The 22,446-nt window shown below is 40.0% G+C and overlaps 1 protein-coding gene across 1 annotated transcript in view; it reads right to left on the bottom strand.

The window, feature by feature from the left end:
• Positions 1-22,446, bottom strand: part of SYTL1 (synaptotagmin like 1) — a 33,981-nt gene that overhangs the window by 11,057 nt on the left and 478 nt on the right. The window contains exons 2-8 of the mRNA XM_053454477.1: positions 13,393-13,630; positions 12,868-13,016; positions 12,584-12,683; positions 11,512-11,557; positions 11,241-11,283; positions 9,341-9,429; positions 3,218-3,322 (exon numbers count right to left, since the gene is read on the bottom strand). Coding sequence (XP_053310452.1) covers positions 3,218-3,322; positions 9,341-9,429; positions 11,241-11,283; positions 11,512-11,557; positions 12,584-12,683; positions 12,868-13,016; positions 13,393-13,517 — 657 coding nt within the window. The 5' untranslated portion in view covers positions 13,518-13,630. The remainder of the gene's footprint in view (positions 1-3,217; positions 3,323-9,340; positions 9,430-11,240; positions 11,284-11,511; positions 11,558-12,583; positions 12,684-12,867; positions 13,017-13,392; positions 13,631-22,446) is intronic.

The following is a 22,446-nucleotide window of genomic DNA, read 5'->3' as shown; positions in this document are numbered from 1 at the left end:
AAAAATTGCTATATTTTATCATACAGAGTGCACTATTATTATTTTTTTTATGTAATTTATTCTATATAACCCATTGGAGTGAGGGTGAGTTAGGTTTATATTTACTTCTGTCGCTCCGCTCACTGTCTTTTATTTTGTTGAGGTGTGGGAGAGTGAGATTCCCACAGAGTGTTGTAGCGCATGTACACTTTTACCTATTGTTTTTTCAATATCCTGTCCTGGTGTGTGTTTCGGTGTTGGTGTGGCAGAGCCTGTCCTGGTGTGTGTGTGTGTCTCTGTGTTGGTGTGGCAGAGCCCGTCCTGGTGTGTGTGCCTCTGTGTCGGTGTGGCACAGCCTGTCCTGGTGTGTGCATTGATTTATTTAATGTTTACTTATCAAGAGATAAAATGCCCTGCTGAATTTGTAGTCACTTCAGAGGACAAAACTTTCTAGGCCCAGAAATCAGTGAGAGGAAAAGCAATTGTGTTATTTACTCTTATTTCAATCTGCATTTCTTATCACAAAGGATTAATCACAGAAACTTGAATGGAGGTTGGGATCTTCAGAGTGAAACTCAATTTAGTTATAAGAACTGATTTCAATATTCCCGTTGGTTTCACAGTCCTTCCCCCTTAAGAGAGGACCTTTTACATTAACATACTTTGCAACATGAACTGTGTGCATTTAAAAAAATAATAATAATAATGTATGTGGGATGAGGTATTCATTGGATGATGCAGTGCTAGAACAATTGTGGTGGTATTTATAGCCAAAAGTTTCTTACAAGAATACACAAGAATATCGTGAAGAATAATGTGATCACTGTTTTGTTCCACTGAATAAAATGGAACTTTTTCATCTAAAAATGTTTGCAGATGTTAGCAAATGTTTTGATTCCATTATCTCTAATGTACTTAATTTATTAGGGCCTTTTAACACTTTTGCTTTCTGGCATTTTAATACAAATAATGTGATAAAAGACTGTTTTATAGTTATTTGTATGGCAAATAGTGTGTCTCAGGTATGTATAAGGGGTGCGTGTTGGTACAAGAGCTCGACCGCGAGATAAACTATATGGGGCTGGTCTCCAAATGTTTCCAGGGCTGCTTTTTATTCCCATTCCGGCCCTGCATGGACACTTCTCTATAGGGTATCATTGCATCTTAACACAAGGCTCTAATGGCTAAGCTAAGGAGGAACAAAATGAGATGGATCTTTAATTTGGATACCATGGCCTTGAGAAAGATTTTGAATTTTGTAATTTCCTGTCAAATGCTTTGGAGCATTTTTCCTCTTAATCCATATTTGGTGTTAATTTTCCTTTTTAGGTCATGGATGCATTTTGAATTTTAGCTTTTCTGTTTAAATAATGTCACATGACACAGCCCTATTTCTTTTATTCTCTACAGTGATGTGTCTCTTTAGTGAGTCCTCTAATATAGTATTTAAAATTGTTAATCTAGTTTTGTTGTAATTATTATGAGTTTAATTTTTTGGACAGTCAGTTGCACTACATAAGGGGAATGTTTTCTTATACTTTTGTTAATGTGACTGTTGTCCATGTTATTTTATACATTGAGTATTTATTTTAGCCTTATACACACTGTTGTGGACTTTCGCTCCTGTTTTTCTCAGGAGTATAAATAGGGTGGACAGGAAGATGGTTGTTACACATTGAGGAAGTAAGTCATGGTGAAACATGTTTATGACATAATGTCAGCTCATTAAAAGAAGCTGGATAGTACAGAAAGCTGCAATCATCACTACCACAATCTGACTGATACATGCCTATAGCTGATAGGGCTTGTATGCATAGTCTTTGAATCTTGTGTGGTTTTGAGGTGTAACTTGATCTGCCATCTCACCATTTTTAAACAGGAATTCTTAATCCATAATAAATTTGTCCGTTGGTAATCCATGTCACAGATTGTATTGCTAATACCCGAGAGAAGAAGTAATAATCTTATTACAATCAAATGCTTTGCAATTACCGTATATTCCGGCGTATAAGACGACTGGGCGTATAAGACGACCCCCAACTTTTACAGTCCAAATATAGAGTCTGGACTATACTCGCCGTATAAGACTACCCCTCTACCCAGCGTACAACAACCAGCCAATCACGGCAAGCGATGTACCTTACCGGTGATTTGCTGGTTGATTTGCTGACATATACATACATGCACTGCCCTTACACACACACATATATAATATATATATCTATATATATATCTACACATATGCCTGTCCATACATACACATTTATACACTGCCCTCACCACACACCCCTGCCTTTACACACACATGTATATGTAGATGTATATATATATATATATATATATATACACACACACACACACGTATGTATATATATATATATATATATATACATACACACACACACACGTGTGTGTGTGTGTGTGTGTGTATATATATGTATATGTGCCAGACCTCGGGCTTCCCTGCTCCCTCATCACTACGCGCCGGCAATTGATGCCGAGCGCAGGGATGACGTCATGTCCCGGCGCTCGGCATCAATAGCCGGCGCGTAGTGATTAGAGAGCAGGGAAGCCGAGGTCTGAAGTGCCAGACCTCGGGCTCCCACAACTGGATGGAAGAAAGAAGACAGAAGATAAGGTAAGAGATGGGGAGAAAGGGAGAAAGGGGGGAGAAATATATATATATATATATATACACACACACACACTGGCATCAATAGCCGGCGCGTAGTGATTAGAGAGATTGGTGGCTTCGTGGGAACCTCCGGCTTGGTAAGTACCCGGCGTATAAGACGACCCCCCACTTTTAAGAAGATTTTTTGGGGTTAAAAAGTCGTCTTATACGCCGGAATATACGGTAGTTTGAAGATCCTTTGTGAGTTACACTATGAAGAGGGGTTATATTATTTAATATATTTTTGCTTACCGTAACATGTTGCACTGTTGTTCTACACCACTATTTGTCAATATTTGATCGACTGTTGGTGTTTTAAAGCTAGGAAAACCTTGATTTATTCCAACTGTTTCACAATCAACAACCACAAAAAAACGGGAGGGGCGTTGTATTTTTGCACATATTAATGTTTATAGTAGCACATTGCAATATCATTTTGTATTTGTTTAATTTAAATTAAGTATATTGCTGTTTATTATATGTATTGTTTGTTAGTTTGTATTATAGGGTGCTTCAAGTTATAGCACCCACACCAACACCCACACAGTGTATGCATTTTCTCACAGATTTGTTGCCAAGGGTTGGTACGGAGGGACTGTAGTTGAGGCTTCTGTGTCCATCCCCTTTTGGTAAACTCTCAGGATTCAAAACCTGCTTAGTGGTGTCCTCCTGCAAGGCATATTTAAAGTAAACCATTAATAAAAAATAGTAAAATACATAGGGAAATGCAATCTGGAGAAACTTGTGATACCTTTTATTATTATTACTTATTAACATACAGCATCATCATATTCCGCAGCGATGAACAATGGGTAAGCAGGACATAACAATTTGTGCATAACAACAATTTCAACGTAAATAATGAAACGGTAAGCAGGTTCCTGTTTAAATGGAATTATGGTGGACATTTTACTACACAACAAATAGTCCAATAAACAATATCAGACACAATAAAAATAAAACCTAATTTGGTAAAAATATATATATATATTAGGTGTGTTTGGTGAGCTGTTCTAAAGTTACACCAGTTTACAATCCAAGAAGGGTTTGTTAATAAACTTCATTTTTAATCCCTCAATGAGGCAGGATGTACTACGTCCTGCAATTCTTACCATTGAGGATACAAGACCTAACAGTACTTCCTGCATTTAAATGTCCATTACTGACGCACTGCCCTGGCATATGTGAGAGAACTGATGATGGCAGAACAGCTTCAGCTCATCCGAAAGCTTTCCTCACATGCAAGGCCAGATTAAAGATGTAGAGGCCCTAAAGGACTTGTACAAAAAGGGCCCCTATTTTCTTGCTCACAACAATTTTTACTGTACAATCTCAAATCCATCCACTGTAACCTCTGTAACCCCTTTCTCTTGCACCCTCTGGAATGCATGCTTTGTGTTTAACAAAAACTCACTGCTGTCCCCAAAGTTTTGATCTCTAACCACATCAGTCTCCTTGCACTCACCTCCCCTGCTGCTCTCTCTTACGGTGGTCTGCACTTCAGCCACACACCTAAACGTGGAGACAGACAGGGAGTGGGTGTTGCAATTCCCCCCCCCTAATCTTTTGAAGTATACTCTTCTCCCCATTTACCATGCATGTTGCAGTGATTTACCAGCCTCCTGGCTCTACTACCCAATTATTTGATCACTTTGTCGCCTGGCTCTCACTTTCTATCTTCCGCCAGCCCTAGACTAATCCTGGGAGATTTTAACATTGATGACCCATCATCATCTGCTGCTTCGAAACTGCTGTCATTTGCTTCCTTTCTTAGTCTCTCACCAACCCCATGCACTGCGATGGTCACCAAAATGACCTAGTGACCTTGGTAAAATATCCCACTTCTCCAACTCTTCCTTCTCTCTGTCTGGCAGAAGTATCGACCAGCACAGCAGAGGTTGTCTGTGTGCATTGCTTAACGTTCTGCCAGAGACAGAGAGGAGGATCCACCGCAGCGCTGCAGGGGACCTGGATCTTCCTCTCTAGCAGCCGGTGGGCATCTGTGCAATGCGTGCAGACATCTTCTGCTACTGCCGGCACTTTCACTGGGGCTTCTATGATGGAGCACCAGCATCACATGACCTTCCATTGCTCAGTCATAGAAGCTCCAGCGAAAGTGCCGGCCACCAGCAGAAGATGTCTACGCACATCACGCAGACGTTCACCGGCTGCCCCTACTAGACACCAAGGAGTCTGGAGCCAGGGGGGTAAGTCTGGGGGGTGGCATATCAGGGGCACAGTAGCATATAGGGGTATAAGGCATATCAGGGGGCACAGTGGCATATTGGGGGTTATAAGGAATATCAGGGGCACAGTGGCATATTGGGGGTTATAAGGCGTATCAGGGGCACAGTGGCATATAAGGGGTATAAGGCATATCAGAGGGCACTATGACATATGAGGTATATAAGGCATATCTGTAGAGGGGCAGAGTGGCATATCTGGGGGAGAGAGTGGCGTATCAGGAGCACAGTGGCATATAGGGGGTATAAGGCATATTTGGGGGGCAGAGTGGCATATCTGGGGGTATATGGCATATCTGGGGCAGAGTGGCATATCTGGGGGTATAAGGCATATCAGGTGGTATAAGCCATATCAGAGGGCACATTGGCACATAGGGGGTATAAGGCATATTTGGGGGGGCAGAGTAGCATATCTGGGGGTATAAGGCATACTGGGGGTATAAGGCATATCAGAGGGCACAGTGGCATCAGGGGGGATATAAGGCATATAGGGGATATAAGGCATATATGGGGAGGGCAGAGTGGCATATCTGGGGGTATAAGGCATATCTAGGAGGCAGTGTGGCAAGCCTGGGCTTAAATGTGCATAGCTGGGGGGACAGGTTGGGAAACAGCAGTGAGTTTTTCTCAGTTTTTTCATTCTGCTGTTTGTTTAAGATCCTGTTTATTAAATTATTTTAAATCATTTCTTTTTTTATCCAATTAATCGAAAAAAATAATCGGCCAACTAATCGATTATGAAAATAATCATTAGTTGCAGCCCTAAAAGATACCTTCCTTTGATCCCACATGTCCATTAAACTACCGTCCAGTTTCCCTTCTCCCCTTGGCATCCAAACTGCTGGAGCAATTAACTCATAATCAACTAATTTTTTTTCTCTCTACACACTCTCTGCTTGGCCCTCTACAATCTGGTTTCCATCCACAGCACTCCACAGAGACCACACTCACTAAAATTACTCACAACCTCCTCACAGCTAAAACAAAAAGCCACTACTCACTACTATACAGCCTTCGACACAGTTGACTACCCTCCTTCTACAAATCCTTCATGCCCATGGCATCCGTCACACAGCTCTTTCCTGGGTCAAATCCTACCTCTCTGACTGGTCCTCTACTATTCTTCATCTATACCTCTTCACTTGGGACAACTCATATCTTCCTTTGGCTTCCAATACCACCTATTTGCAGATAACACACTAATCTATATCTCTTCTCCCGCCATTTTACCTTTTAACCTCACTGGCTGTCTTTCCGGAATTACATCATGGGTGGCACTGCATTACCTGAAGCTTAACTTCTCAAAGAGTGAGTTTATATCCATCACTGCTGACAACTCCACCATCCAACCGACAGACCAAGTTCACTGTCTTGGTGTCACACTTGATGCTGCTCTCTCCTTCATCCCTCACATCCAGTCCCTCAACGAATCCTGTTGCCTTCACGTGAAAAGTATCTCCCAAATTCGCCCATTCCTCATAAGAAACTGCCAAAATATTAATCCTCTCCCTTGTAATATCGCTTCTGGATTATTGCAACTGGTCCCCCACCTTTCACCAATTCAGTGCTTCCTCAGCACTGCAGCTACATTATGTTTCTCTGTTACTATTCCTCATCTGATGCTCCACTGTGCCAATCATATCATTGGCTCCTCATACCATTTAGGATCAAATTCAAACTCCTGACCAACAGTGCCCTTAACAACCCCATAACACCTCATATCTTTAACCTTTAGTTATGAAGAGAGACTAAAACATTTAAAATTATATACACTAGAAAAATGGTATCTTAGAGGGGATGTGATGACATTATAAAAAATAGATGCAGGGCCAATATAAAGAGCTATTCAGGAACCTGTTCATTAACAGAAATGTACAAAGAACAAGAGGTCACCCTCTGAGACTGGAAGAGCGGAGATTGCATAGACGACAAAGGAAGAAATTCTTTACATTAAGGTAAATAAAGGTATGGAATTCACTGCCAAGGGAGGTGGTGTTATCAAATACATTAGATGCCTTCAAAAGGGGCCTTTTTTAAGAAAGGCATGAGATACAGGTCTATGAATAACAATAATATTTTAGAGCTCCTCGATCCAAGGAGAAATCTGATTCCCCTTTGGAGTCAAAAAATAATTTTCCCCCTGATGGACCAATCACATGGCAGCAACTCAATGCATTTAGGCATGTGGACATGGTCAAGACAACTTGCTGAAGTTCAAACTGAGCATCAGAATGGGGAGGAAAGGATATGTAAGTGATTTTGAATGTGGCATGGTTGTTGATGCCAGACGGGCTTGTCTGAGTATTTCAGAAACTGCTGATCTACTGGGATTTTCATGCACAACCATCTCCAGGGTTTAGTGAGAACAGTCCAAAAAATATTCAGTGAGCAGCAGTTGTGTGGACGAAAATGGCTTGTTGATGTCGGAAGTCAGAGGAGAATGGGTAGACTGGTTCGAAATGACAGAAAGGCAACAGTAACTCAAATAACCACTCAATGCAACCAAGGTATGCAGAATACAACCTCTGAACACACAACCCGTCGAACCTTGAAGCAGATGTGCTACAACAGCAGAAGACTATACCGGGTGCCACTCCTGTCAGCTAAGAACAGGAAACTGAGGCTACAAGTTGTGCAGGCTCACCAAAATTGGACAATGGAAAGCTGGAAGAATGTTGCGTGGTCTCATGAGTCTCGATTCCAGCTGCGAAATTCAGATGGTAGGGTCAGACTTTGGCGTAAACAACATAAAAGCATGGATCCATCCTGCCTTTATCAACGGTTCAGGCTTGTGGCGGTGTTGTAATGTTGTGGGGAACATTTCTTTTGGAACACTTTGGGCCCCTTAGTACCAATTGAGCATCGTTTAAACGCGACAGCCTACCTGAGTATTGTTGCTGACCATGTCCATCCCTTTATGACCACAGTGTACCCATCTTCTGATGGCTACTTCCAGTAGGATAATGCACCATGTCACAAAGCTCACATCTCAAACCGGTTTCTTGAACATGATAATGAGTTCACTGTACTCCAATGGCCTCCACAGTCACCAGATGTCAATCCAATACAGCACCTTTTGGATGTGGTAGAAGATTTGCATCATGCATGTGCAGCCGATGAATCAGAAGCAACGGCGTGATGCCCTCATGTCCATATGGACCAAAATCTCTTATAGAAAGTATGCCATGAAGAATGAAGGCAGTTGGGAAGGCAAAAGGGGGTCCAACCCGGTACTAGCAAGTTGTAGCTAATAAAGTGGCCAGTGAGTGTATGTATGTAACTATGTAACCTCCAATCCAAATACACCGCCCTCTTTGTTCCTCTCATGACATGTGTCTCTTTTCTATTGTCATTACCTCTCACATTCAGGATTTCACCTGTACATGCTTTACCCCTTCTCTGAAATTCCCTTCCCCGTTCTAACAGACTTTCTCCCTTGAACACAACTTTTAAAAGTTCCCTGAAAACCCACTTTTTTGAGAAACACACAACCTTTCTTCCTAACACTGTAAGCCAATCCTAATCAAGCCATCTGAACACCCAACAACCTCTACAGATCATCCTGACTCAACCAACTCTTCCCATCTAAGCAGTCCTCTCTCTCCTGCTGTTTCACCCCCCAACCACTGACTAGATTGTAAGCTTGCAAGAGCGGGGCCCTCTTCTCCTTTTGTACCAGTCTGTTTTTGTTTGTGATTTTAATTTATTTTATGGACACTGTTGTAAAAGCACTACAGAATCTGCTGGCGCTATATTATAAATGTAATGTATGCCCCTTCACCTAAAAGTAGAGCACAAAATCCCTGATACTCAAGGTCAAAACCTGAGAGCTCCCAGGTATTGCAAGATTACAAAAGGTCTCGAAAGTAAGGTATGTCTTTTTGTAAATGATACAAAGGTCTGCAACAGGGTAGACATTTCTGGGGGAACAAGCCAAATCATTTTAGCAAATGTGGCAGCTGCAGCTTAATGTTGATAAATGTAAAATAATGGACTAGGGACATAAAATGAGCACTGGGGGTAATTACTTCTGAGGACTTAAACGTAAGCACGCAATACAATAATGCAAACGGGGTGCTGGGTTGTATAGCTAAAGGTATTGGTAGCTTTACAGATCTTTGGTCAGACCTCAACTCAAGTATTGTAAACAGTTTAGGAGACCATGTCTTCAAAAGGATAATGATATTTTGGAAAGAATTCAATTTGGAGGAAAGAAGAGAGGGAGAAGATGTGATTGAAACATTTAAATACTTAAAGACATTTAAGAAAGTACAGTTGGACGTTTATATAAAAGGAGGAGAAATGTTAATCTAAAACTAGCGAGTCTAAATCAGGAACAATTGGCAGACTAGATGGGCTGAATGGTTGATATCTGCTGTCATGTTCCATGTTTCAATTCCTCTTTCGATAACCTCTAACTTTCATTGTGAAGATACCTACTCACCTCCACTGTGACAGTCACTGGTGACAAACTTATCTCTTCCATATCTTGTTCTCCCTCACTTGGGATACGATGGCGGCCCACAATAAAATCTGGAGAAGAACAGTTATAATGCTGTTTTAAGCAAATAAATAAATAAATAAAAATAGAGGGTAGCACTGCAAACAAAACAATAGGAGATATTTGACTTTCAGACAAGGTAAATCAGAGGCGTCCATGTAACTAAGTTTGATGACAACCACGAAGCCAGTTTGCCATTAAATGGAGAGTGCCTCCTCTTAGTTACTCAGGGGAGCTGTTTTTTTCTTTCATTAATGACCAACACCACTTATGAACGTTGACACCAAATTGGGCCAAAGTAAAGAGAACACTGAACGTTATAATTTCCTTTCTAAATATCACTCAATGATCTTTAAATCATTGAGTGATTTTGTTGTCATTGTGTAATATGGTCAAAAAAAAGTTTTGTTTACAAGCTATGCAAATAGCTTGTTTTCATGCTTCCAACATGTAGCATTGTAGCATTCTTTGAATTATCTCTCAACTTAATTATGTGCTTCAGAACAGATACCCTTGGGCAATAAATAAAACTAAACTGACTCACAGGGAGAAAGAATAAGGGAGGATAGCATGCCTATGCGAACAAAACAAAATAACAGACCGCATTTGGATTTAAATACATTTTCAGAAGTATTGTGCTGTTTTCTTCTTTTAAAGCAGTTAATTTTTTCTATTATATAATATTTTCAGACAGCTGCACTTTAGTCGTTTTGTGTTCTAGCACCAAACACGCGACTCCTTGTCGTACTGCCTTGATGTGAACAATAGAATCATGCAGTCCTAATCATCCAGCATCACAATCTGACTAAGGAAAGCCAATTGGGGAACTATACAAGTAAGACGTCATTGCCTTTACCATAAACAAATCAGTGTTTTTATAGGGGAAAGTCACCAAAATATCACATGGTTTATAACAATGGCAGAGCAGATGAAGGAACTTTATTGGAGCAAAATCAACCCATTTGTGCCCTTTAGGAAGTACTGGCACATCCTTAAAAGATGTGGGAAGACATTTCTCTACGGCTACACGGGAGACCAGGCTGTCTATTAACAAACTAGACTCAGCTGTGGCACTTACAGTGTAGATGAAATTCTAGGCAAAATTGCAACATTTTGCCTATTTTAGTACAGGGTTTTTTTTAAACAAAATATTACTAATAATTATTATGTTTTTTGCATTTGTACAAAACAATGTATAATCTGTGTGGGTACATAAAACATGAGAAAGGAAAATCATGGTTTAACAAACATTTTGTACAGCTGCCTAAAACTTTTGCACTGTACTGTAGAACAAAAAAACAACAAAAACTTTTCTTTTTCCAAAACGGGCCTTGATTTGGAATGTGGAACATAAAGCTAAAACGTTTTAAAAAAAATATAGAAAACACATCTACCTGGCACTGTCCCTTTTATTTTCAGTAAGTGGCTATTACACAACCTTTTCCAAGTGTTCATTGGACTAGAACTCGCAGGAGCTTATTGCACCTGCACACTTAGCTGGTTCTGTAGTCAATATTACAAGGTAACACTAAATTGTTTCCAAGGAGTCCCTTTTAATTTAATCCAAATCAAATTAAAAGAAACTCTTAAGGCTCGATTTAGCTACTAGAAGATGCCAATGCTCATTTGTTTGATCCAACCAGGGTTTCTTGCAGATTTGGTTTGTCTTTTTCAGACCTGACTCTTTAAGTTATTTACAGACTACCCCTAGATAATCATATGTGACAGTTATCATTCCAGGGTTAAATTCAAATCAACTGTGCCTTTGTTAAATAAACCCCTAATTTCTGAATCACATATACAGTATGAAGTATCACAGGAATGTAGAGTGATAGCAACAGACCAGTCTCATTGTTTTCCTCATCATCCTTTGAGCTTTCATCATCCTACAGGAAAACAAAAGAGTGCAATATTAGCCAAGAAATTGTTATGACAATTTTGAAGCACAATATGACACAGCTTGCCAGTTCATTAAGTAATCAATAAACATAAATGCGTAGAAAAGCCAGCTACAATCTGAATAGGCAAAGTGAAAGGATATTGTGAATATGACATACAGCTAAACAATAAAACAATAGTGATTTGGAGTCACTTTCCTAGTTAGTTGTACATACCTGTATATCACTGGAGAGGTCCTGCGTTGGGTACTCATCATCCAGCCTATGACAAAGAAGAATTATTGCCTGCATGTGGTAAAGTTAGGTCCTACCTGACCAGGAATATGTGTGTGTTTCTAGGGCCCCTTTTTGCCATACACCAGTGGTGAGGAACTTCCATCCCATAGGCTTACAAAATCATTTGGTCTGGCCCGCGGGGCAAAAGGGACAATAAACCGCTGCCCTCCCCCCACGATCACTTCCTCAGGGGCCACTGCTTACCTCTCTCCGTTGCTCGCACACTGTGCGAGTAACGTCTCTTTTACCGCCAATGGGATGCCGGAATCCAGTGGAATCACGTCAAGTTATGTCACATGACCCTGCAACCCAAAGAGCAACCCAAAGAGAAGCAGTGGGCCCCTGCGGAAGTCTGCGAGCAGCCCAAAGAGATCTGCAGTTCAGGTAATGGGGTGGAGGAAGGTGTATGAATGAGTACCTGAATGAAAGAATATTTGTGAATGAGTATATGTGAATGAGTATCTGTGGATAAGGGAATGAAAGAGTATCTGTGAATTAGTGAATTGATATTTGTGAATGAGTCAATGAATGAATATCTGTGTGATAGCATGGATGTGTAAGTGGGGGGAAGCATGGCATAGGGATGCTGTTTGAGGCAAGGATGCCACAGGGAGTCTGTGTGGGGGCAAAGATAGCAAGTATTATGCTTACAATCTGGGTGCTAGGTAGGTCCTGTGGATGTTATCTGGGTGCCAGGGCTGACATTATACTAAAGGGGGATGTGGGTGGCATATATATACACAATGTGGGGTTTGCTGGGGGCAATACGCAAGGGTGTGGCTGGGGGCATCACATAAATCAATACTAAAGGGAGGGCTGTCTAGTAGGATAAAGATACAATGTGGGAATAATTTTTAAGTTGATAATTTTGTATGACCCGCAAATGATGTTATGAATATCCAGATGGCCCTTGACAGAAAAAAGATTCTCCACCCCTGCCATACACAAATCAAATCTTGCTGGGAAGATTCCCTTTTTGTCACAAAAAAGGTTCAATTCTTCCATAACTAACCTGGCCATAGGTTCCCAATTTTCATCCTCATCTGTTTCTTCGCTTTCATGTCCCCCATTCACTTGTGTGTAATCATGACCCCAATTTTGGTCCCATTCACCTGGAAAGATGAATGTATTATGTGCCTTTGACCAAATGTACATATTAGGTGCATTTAATATTTAGTGCTTGCTTAACAATGAGATTGCCTTCTGTTAATCCCAAAAAACATTTAGCACCTCTATACCACTACTTTTGACCAGCAAAACTCAAAATTACAGATGCTAAGAGAAAGTTGAACCAACCTCTGGTTTTCTTCTTCCTCCTGATAGATGCTCGAACAATGTCTACCCCTCCTCGCTGACCCCAGGGACGCGATGCACGTACATCACAGAACCATTCCCCAGAAAGACGTTTTAGTGCACAATTATCTGTGAGAGTTGATCGAAGCCTCCTGCAAGAGGGGAGAGGGCAAGACTGGTATTGAAAATTGCCAGGGTTTCTCATGTTGTAATCTGATGGTATGAATTAGGCACCACAACATTTTGTTTGTGAGGAAAGAAACAAAACAAATCTGAGACAAAGTGATGGTTCCATATTTTTTTAAGACAATGTTTTCCTCCCATACAGATGGGAAAAAACACCCTAGGTTTCCTTCCTGCTTTATACTATGTGATTAGCCCTGCTGCCATTCTTAATAGCAGTGGCATTGACTACATTATATATTTTATATCATAATGTGGGAATTAAGGACTTCCAGAGTGTTAGACAGTATGCAGTATTCTGACAATGTCCATACTTTGGTTGGTTATTGTATAAGGTGTCTCTACCGTATGCGCTGCTCGTCCTTCTCCTTTAGTTCATTGTCTCGTTGTAACACCTCAGCTATTGCTTGTTGCTCCTCCCCTGTAAGGAAACTGAGGTCCAGGAGATCCCCACTCTCATCCATTTCCATGTTTTGTCCACATGAGGCCTTTTACGCCATATGGGATAAAATCACACTGTACAAGTAAGACACCTCACAGGCAGTGTTTCTTCAGATCAATGTGTTGACTCCTCCTAAAGGACCTGTTCAGCAAAAAATACAAATTACTTAAAATGAATTAAAAGCAGACGATGCTGGGTAGTGAACAGATATAATGTTAAGACAAAGCTTGACACGTTTCAGTAGCCAGGTAGCTTTTTAGATCTGGCTCTTAGTTTTTTGTATCATTTTATATTGATCTCAAAGGATGTGCTCATTCTGGTTCTAAAAATATATTTAGATGGCTGCTAGATTTATCTAAATGGTTCCTAATATCTATACTAATTTATCCAGCCCAGGAATAATCAGACTGGCAGAACTGTGTAGAGAGCATCTCGATTGCTTGTCTCATACTGATTATAGAACTATGTTCTCCAGCTCAAAACCCATAGGCCAAATAGGCTCTTCTTGTGTCTTTGTACTCATCCCGGCTTAATTTAAGAAAACACGAAATATTTCTGTCTAACACCATTCAGTAAATACTAGCAGGATACATGTTTTGGATATTTTAGTTTTAAACCAAGGGACTAATTTAATTTAAGGGAGTAAAATTAAGATTAATTTCATGTTCTGATGTTCTGATGTTCTGATGTTACCCCCTTGCACTGGCCCATTTGAGGTGAGCAATACCTGACCCCCCGGGGTAATAGGTGTGCGAGCTGTAGGGAAACATTGCAGGCAAGGTAAGGTATGATGGATTTAGCATGTTTTAGTGTAAATGTGAGAGGGACTGTTAATGTTAACGTGTATGTGCAAGTGTGTTTTAGTGTATGTTAATGTGTCTGTGTGTTAGAGTGGGTGTGTATATGTAAGTGTTATAATGGGTGCATGTGTAAGTGTGTATGAGGGGGAACAGCAAGGGGCCAGAAGGTGCCAACCCTCCTGTTAATATGTATGTAAATATTAGAAGATATGGAAACTGACAGATGGTTTCAAGGCCCTCATTATTTAGTTGAGGCATAATTAAGTCAGGCATTCTTGAGCACCAAGATATGTGTTCAGCAGTAAGCAGAAAGAGACCCCTGGAGACGTATAGGCAGAAGGGGTTACATGACCCAGCCATGCACTCAGGAAGGAACTGGGGAAGGATTTGGGGTCAAACATCGGTCAGCGACTCAGTATCACCTGGGTGGGATTTATTTTGGAGGGAAAATATACTGTATAAATTTATGTGAAAATAACCATATTTATTATTTCAAACTGATATACAGAGGAGAGAAGATTCCCGCCCTCCCTCCCCGAGTTCAGCGGAGGATTGCTGCATTGGATTGCGTTGGGATCTGGCGGAGTGATCCAGAGGTCTTTAGATCTTGATCTAGTTTGTGGTATGGGCATACATTCATGTTGTGTTAGATGTTAGATGTTAGAGTGATGCCCATACAGGTTTTCTACATTCAAGGTGTTTATTGCCCCGACCCATCGTGTCCTGAGTTTTACAACGACCGGTGGTATCTGGCGGGGCTGGTGTCGTCAATAGGACCATTAAGTTATGGTCGGTTCAGTTTTAAATTTAGAATTTTAAGACGTGTACATTTCTTTAATACTGTTAAATTTGAAGTAATAAACAATGTCGTGGCATTTAGTAAATAAATGCCGTGGCCAATTCTAAATCCAATGTGCCTCCGTGTCATTTATTTGGTGTTCGAACAGTTTATACACAGTGCCGTAATGATAATGTGTAGTGCATGGGTCATGTAAGGTAAGGTCCACTGGTGGTTCTTCCTTGATTTAGGCCCAGGGCTGCACCGAAGGTAAGTACAACGCTGGTCACATGCACACAAAACTTTCAGACTCTGGGTTAAATTTATTGCTATACGAGAGAAATATGAACATATGCCCAAATAAATTATACTGTTTGTTAATGTACAGGATGTAGGTTTAACCGCAGAGTGGCAGCTACATAAGAGATTGCTAAACAAACTTACCTCGGAATATCCACTACTTATCTTATCGGTAAAATACCTAATATGGCTACGTGATACAAAGTATGGTTAGAGGAAGAAATATCTGACCCCTGCTTACATGCAAGGATTAGCAGTTACTGTCATAGATGCGCCCTATGGCTACCCTTAGCCCCCCCCATGCTCCATACTTAGGAGGAACCATCAGTGCAACAGCTTCTCATGCTTGTGATCTCTGCATCACTGAATGGATCGGAGTACTGAGATATAATGAGCTTTTGTGGGCTACAACTCCCATTGCCCACAACCAGAATAATGATTGCAGGTGCACATTATGGAAATTAACACTTCCCCACTCTTTAAAATGTCAAGTTCAACTGTCAACTACTTGGGCTTTGTGTGCAATCAACATCTATGTACTGAGTGATCCTCGGTGAAGTGCACAAAGAATGCAGGGCCTTATGGTGGAGAGAGGAGGACCTGGAGCGTGCAGGATTAAAGAGGAAGGGGTTCCATTGGCAAAGTGGATGAGTGAGCTGGGGAGGAATATTTGGGATAATGGGTACAGGAAGGTTTTATATAGTTAGGGCAGGGTGCATTGCAGTCTTTTTGGTCTGATCTTACCATAGAGAGTTTTTGGCCTTACATCTGTGTTTTTGTCACAACATGATGTGGTTGGTCTTGAGTAGTACCTGGAAAGTGGTTATGTAGTGGCTTCTCTATTATGGCACCTTCTAGCTGGTATAGGTTGTGGCTGGTTGACTGGGGTGATCGAAAGATTGCTCTGAGCATGGTGGATAGAGTTGCAGGATCACTACTTTGACCCTGTTGTGATAACGAGTTTGGTGGTGCCCTTGCAGTATGTAAGGATCAGTTGCATGTCTGGTGCTTTTTTTGGAGATCAGTTGGGGGTTTTGACGCATATGAACATCATATACTAGGGTGCAGGTTATAGGGAAATAAGTACAAGTAGCCTTTTGATATTTCAAAACCATTTTTTCCAAATCTGGTCATTCTGCACCTATGGGCTATTTGGGACATCTTTGAAGCCGGCCAATGCAAACCATCAAACCATATGTTTTTGAAAACTAGACACCCCAAGGTATATCAAATGTTGGTATTTCAACACATTCCATGCACTAATTCTTCTACCACCCTTTGCGGTAGTAAATTATTTTGTGTTTTTATCACACAAATTGTACTTCAGGTATGAATTTACAGCTCCTGGTATATGTCACTGCCAAACAACACCCCAACATGTGTTCAGCAACTCCTCCGTAGTTCAGTGATATTCTCTATGCATGGGTTAGTCATGGTTTGACATATGGTCCTTCTGCCATCATTTCCTATTTGGGACATAGGGAATTTCAAATGGCGGTATTTTAACCCTTTCCATGCACTCATTTTACCACCAGCCTTTGCCAAAATATGTGGGTTTTTCACAGAGATTGTACTGCAGGTATGAATTTACCACTCCTGGTATATGTCACTGTCAATAAAAACCTCAATATCTGTCTAGCAACATCTCTTGAGAACATTGATACCACCCATGCATGCCTTTGTCTGGTTGTTTGAGGGCTAAAAGGCCACATTTGGAAAGTGTGTTTGTTTTCTTTTTCATTTTGGTCAGTCTGTGCCTATGTCCTATTTGGGACATATTTGCACCCGGCCACTCCAATCTACCACATCAAACCATTAATTTTTTTTACATTTTCACATTTTTCACATACTTAAAAGCAAAATGCCCTTTTAAGTATTCATAATTTAACTAATATTTTGCTTCCCTAAAACCAAAGGTGGTCCACATAAATAACAAAAAGAGACATGCATAACGTGGCTCTATCTTCATGTCACTGATTGGCCACTCCAATCTACCACATCAAACCATTAATTTTTTTTAAAGTAGTCACCCTTTTTTTTAACTTTTTCCATGTCAGGACTTTTGAGAAGATACAGCACTAAATTAAGCACTTGCTCATAAAAATAAATGTTTTAAAAAAAATTTTTTTTGCATTTTGTTGAAACTGTCTCCTGATGGTGACGTTACTGCATAATTTTTTTCAATGTTGCCACATTTTTATTTATATATTTATTTATTTAGCTATCCCCCCCCCCATTTTTAAATTATTTTTTTTAAAATATTTTAATAATGATGTTGTGATTAGAAAGCTTCTTGGAAACTCTCTTGCAGTGGCACTTGTGACCGCTATGTGGAGTGGTCACAGTGCATCCTGGGGTGGGTTTTCAGTGTCCCTGTATGCCGCTCTATCGCCTACTAAGCTCTTTTAAAACATACAATGTATGGCGGACATTGACTGCCCAGGTAAGGGACACACGGGGCCCCTAATACCGATCTCAGTGCTGAATCTCTTGACATTGAGGCATTACAGTAACACTGTTTAAGCGAAGAAAGCGATCATAGATCGCTTTGTAAGCTTTTTTAATGTCATGAAGTGCCAGGCATCTAGACTGCATTACCTTACGTAATTATGTCAGTGCAAGATCATCGATGATCTTGCATTAAATAATAGTCGGCCTAGGACAGAATCCTGAGGTAACTTCTTATCACTTTTGTCATGCTGGAGAATATTCCATTAATGACAACTATCTGAACTCTATCTTTAAGCCAGTTTTTAATTCAGATGCAAGCAATATAGCCTGTAATCTTGTTCAATTTCTACAGTAACCTGTATGGGGGACTGTATCAAATGCTTTCACGAAATTCAAATAACTCACATCAGGGCCAAGGGCACATTGTGCCTGTTCCCGGTGTGCCGGATGTCCAGTCTGGTCCTGACTCACATCCACCCTGATACATTTGTTTGCTCACCTCTTCAAAGTATGCAATTAAGTTGACACGATCTGTCCTTTATAAAACCGTGCTGACTCTTACTAATGATATTGTTAGACAAAGTGCATTCCTGAATATTATCCATTACCAAACTTTCTAAATGATGCTGCTGATCCCTTTAATTGATATGCGTTAAATAAGATTTTCTTCTGTCTTTTTTTCTGACTGACTGTTCTATTAAGCCACATTGGTTTTTATACTGCTTCTTTTGTATTTCTTAGAGTGCGTGGCTATAAGTGTATTACCTGATGTTAGTATAAAGATATTCTACCTATCGTCGATGTTTCTCCCTGAGAACAGTTAATCCAAGTCAATTACCTCCAGGAATGCCCTTAATCTATTGAAGTTAGTCGTCCTAAAGTTCAGGATTTAGGTGGGGCTTCTACTGGTTTTCTTTTGTGAATTAATCTGTACATTGTCAGCCACCAGATCCAGACAAGTATCCTCTCTTGTTCTTACTTTTACAATAGTAAATTTTATATGATGTGAAAATGTGTCTTGACCTCTGACACTCAAAGGGTTAGTGCACATGCCACAATTGCTAACCAAAGTGATATACTGTAGTGTTTCTGTAAAGAAGTCACAGAATGGTTAAGAGAAATCAGATACACCTGTGTAACAATGTGTGCTCTACATCCTCCTGTGACTTTTAAAGGTTTAATACACTCCACCCAAAAAGAAAATAGTAACACGGGAGGAGGAGAAAATGGTAACAAATGCCACCTGTTCACTTCAATGGCTAACTCAGTAAAGAGCAGTCAATTTAGTTCTCACACACTACAAGGCTCACAAAGTATATATTAAAGAATACAGGTATATATCCTATGTCAAAGCAGATCTGTCACTTCTGAATCATACATTTTACAGTTTTATAAACTAAATCATACACTGAATCCTATACATTAAATACTCATATTAGTGTGGGATGATATGGTTGTTATATAACAACCCATACGTGCCAAGTGTCCAAGTTTCTGGTAGCCAGTTCTGATTTGAATGGTGGTAAAAAGTGAGGCACTGGGGGAACCAGCCCACTCCCAGAATTTTTAACTGAACGAGACTCTGAGTAGCCCTAAATATGTCAATATACTGTCTTTCATACATGCATTCTTCCTCCCACAAATATATACACAAGAATTTACTCACATAACCACATGGGGCTGTGAATAGGGCATATTGTTACCCCACGACCTCAGGAGCATCTGAAATCTATCCCCTCAGGTCCACAATTCTTAGTAATTTCTTGAGTCTTCCCTTCTCTAAATGCATAGAGAGGTGAGTTGGTTTAATGTAGGCCATGCCAGACTCCCTTGCTGGATACCATAAGCCCTTGCCTTCATCAGGGAGGGCTGGCAACATTCACCCCAGTGGCAAGTAAAAGAAAGTGGCCTAAGTCATAAAGCACCCCAAAGAAAATTTGGCACATACAATGTACATGACTATTCCCAAAATATATTCAAAGTACGAAAATGCAGAAAAAAAAACATAAGCAGAGCACAAAATATACAATTCAACAAAAAAACATCTTCAGGTAGTGGCTCTAAATGTTAAAATCAGAGCACCCCAGGGGAGGAATTGTCCCATGTCCTACTTAACAGTCCACCCCTTGCCTTCAGCCATAAGGACAGATGAAATTACCAGAAGAAGTGGCATTTTAGCTGGCTCAGCTCCAGCTCTTCCCCTTTTTGATGAGCCAAGCATTTTGTCAAGGTTTACTCATAAAGTAGGTTGTATAAGATGTATTAAACTCTACATATAAGGTCCTGTAAACGGTCATGTATGCAAGGCACTCACTTTTGGAGCATTTTACCAGTCAATCACATAGGCTCTTGTGCTGGCTATCTTTACTGAATAATCAGGGCAGATTTGCTCATACGAAAAAATATAACTCAGTAAACAATGGAGCATTAAATAAAAACAATTGGCAGATGGTATTCAGTGCTGGATTACATTCTGGTTTTATCTCAGATGTGATAATTTCTCTTTTAATAGAAACATAAAAAGCTTTGAGCATAATTCATATATAATTAATAAGACTACCTATTTCTTATATTTTTTGTTTCCAAGTCATTACCATTTTTGTAGGTATTACATTTAATCTAAAATCTAAAATCTGTCGCAAAACTCATAAACGATTTGTTTTCTGTCCAGTAATCCACTCCCTTCTCCAAATTATTCCCACACAAAGGCTGCCAGAATCAGCTTGCACCAAATGGGAGGAATATTGTAACAAAAGCAAAGAAATAATCCCTTAAATCCTAAAAATATTAACATAAAATAACCGTCTTGTGCTTTACACATAAAATGGGATTCAGATACATAGATTTCCTTGTTTATTTTTAACTCCACTACACAGATATGTATGTTAAAATGAACTGAGAATGTAGCTTCAGGAAAAGTGACAATTTAACTTTAAGATACAGTGACTCAACTTGTTTCAAGAGGTGTATATCTTTACAATTATACTTAAAAACAAAATGCCCTTTTAAGTATTCATAGTTTAACTAATATTTTGCTTCCCTAAAACCAAAGGCGGTCTACATAAATAACAAAAAGAGACATGCATAACGTGGCTCTATCTTCATGTCACTGATTATGAATAGCTCCATTTTGTTGCATTAGAACTCCCTGAGTATGGCACAGAAATAAAGAAGATGGATGCCACAGTTAGTGTTTTTTTTTTTACAGAAAAAGAAGCCTTCAATGTCACATAATAAATGGGGTAGATCCGTCTGAGTGTCCAGTCAACCAGATAGAACACTCTGTCTGTGTTCATGATCATCAATAACAGAGGTGTTTTGATGTGGCTCGTTTCCCTGAAGGCCAGAAAACCAAGGCCTGTGTTTCAAATATGTTTACAGCCTAATAACAAGAATGTTACGGGAACAATTGTGTGTCGTTTAAAGACATTATTTATTTCAAATTTAATGAGCCGTTGCTACCTACTTGCAAAACATATTATTCTAAGAGAAACATTGGCTGCGTATTATTTTATTTTGCCGTCTATGGACATATCCCTTTCTGGTGCAAAAGACCTGCGTAGCTGGCTGTTTAAATTCACATATGTTTGTCCAGACCTGGGCCAGGCCCTAAAAAATGTTGGAAAACACAGTCACAGGAGCAGACAACAAACATAGAGGACAATGGGACAAAGAAAACAATCAAACTAAAGATATCTGTGAAATGAAATAATCATTAAAATAAACATACAGCTTACAGTCGGTATCAATTTGGTTTGAACAACATACACAAGTGATCATGGAGTTTTCAGAAGATTAGCCCACAAGCAGGTGTGTTGTCAGCTGACAGAATCACACAGGCATACGAAGAGCCTTCCTCTTCTATCCATGTGAGGCTGACAGACTAAGAGTACCTTTGCCACATCTACTTGACTGACAGTAAAGCGACACAGGAGCAGAGCCCTTCGGAAATATGTGTTACTTTAAACAACACTGAGAGTCACTGCGTGTCCAAGAGAAGAATGGAACTGGTGCATATGTTTTGCGCAGCCACAGGAAAATTATCTGTGGAAGTATAATGGTTATACTAGACAAGCTTAAATGTGACAGAATAGATTTATTGTGAATCTTTATACACAATACAGAAAATACAGGATTTTTTTGGAGCGGTGAACACATGGCAGGAAGTATTCCCCGCAGTTCCACAGCAAGGTGTATTTTTAGTATTTTTCTCACTCACAACAGCAGTTATATATTGAACATGTTGTCAGACAACCCTTTTGTAGTCAAACAGCCTAAAATACTTGATTATTCACTTAGTCAAAATCACAAGTGTGGAGCCTGAGGCGCACAGCTGTCTTTCTTTTTCCGTAAGTCCTTTCCAAATATACAAGAAAGAGGGTGTTCTCTGCGCTGTAAATGTCACACATGCAATACATTGGCTCTTTCAGTCTAAGGCACACAGAAATTCGCTTGCAGGCAGCCCTACACAAGCACATCTGAGTGTCTTCATATGTCAGTGTCAAGTAAACACAAGAGAGGATGTCTCTGTTTTTCATTGCAATGCAAATACACAGCATACAATGGTTCTTTCAGACAGTTAAATAAAGATATGTGAAGCCCAAAATCTTTTTTGTTTCAGTATGTTA

Source organism: Spea bombifrons, chromosome 2 (genome assembly GCF_027358695.1).
Source record: "Spea bombifrons isolate aSpeBom1 chromosome 2, aSpeBom1.2.pri, whole genome shotgun sequence".
Taxonomy (NCBI): Eukaryota; Metazoa; Chordata; class Amphibia; order Anura; family Pelobatidae; genus Spea; species Spea bombifrons.
This window is presented reverse-complemented; position numbering and strand designations above follow the sequence as displayed.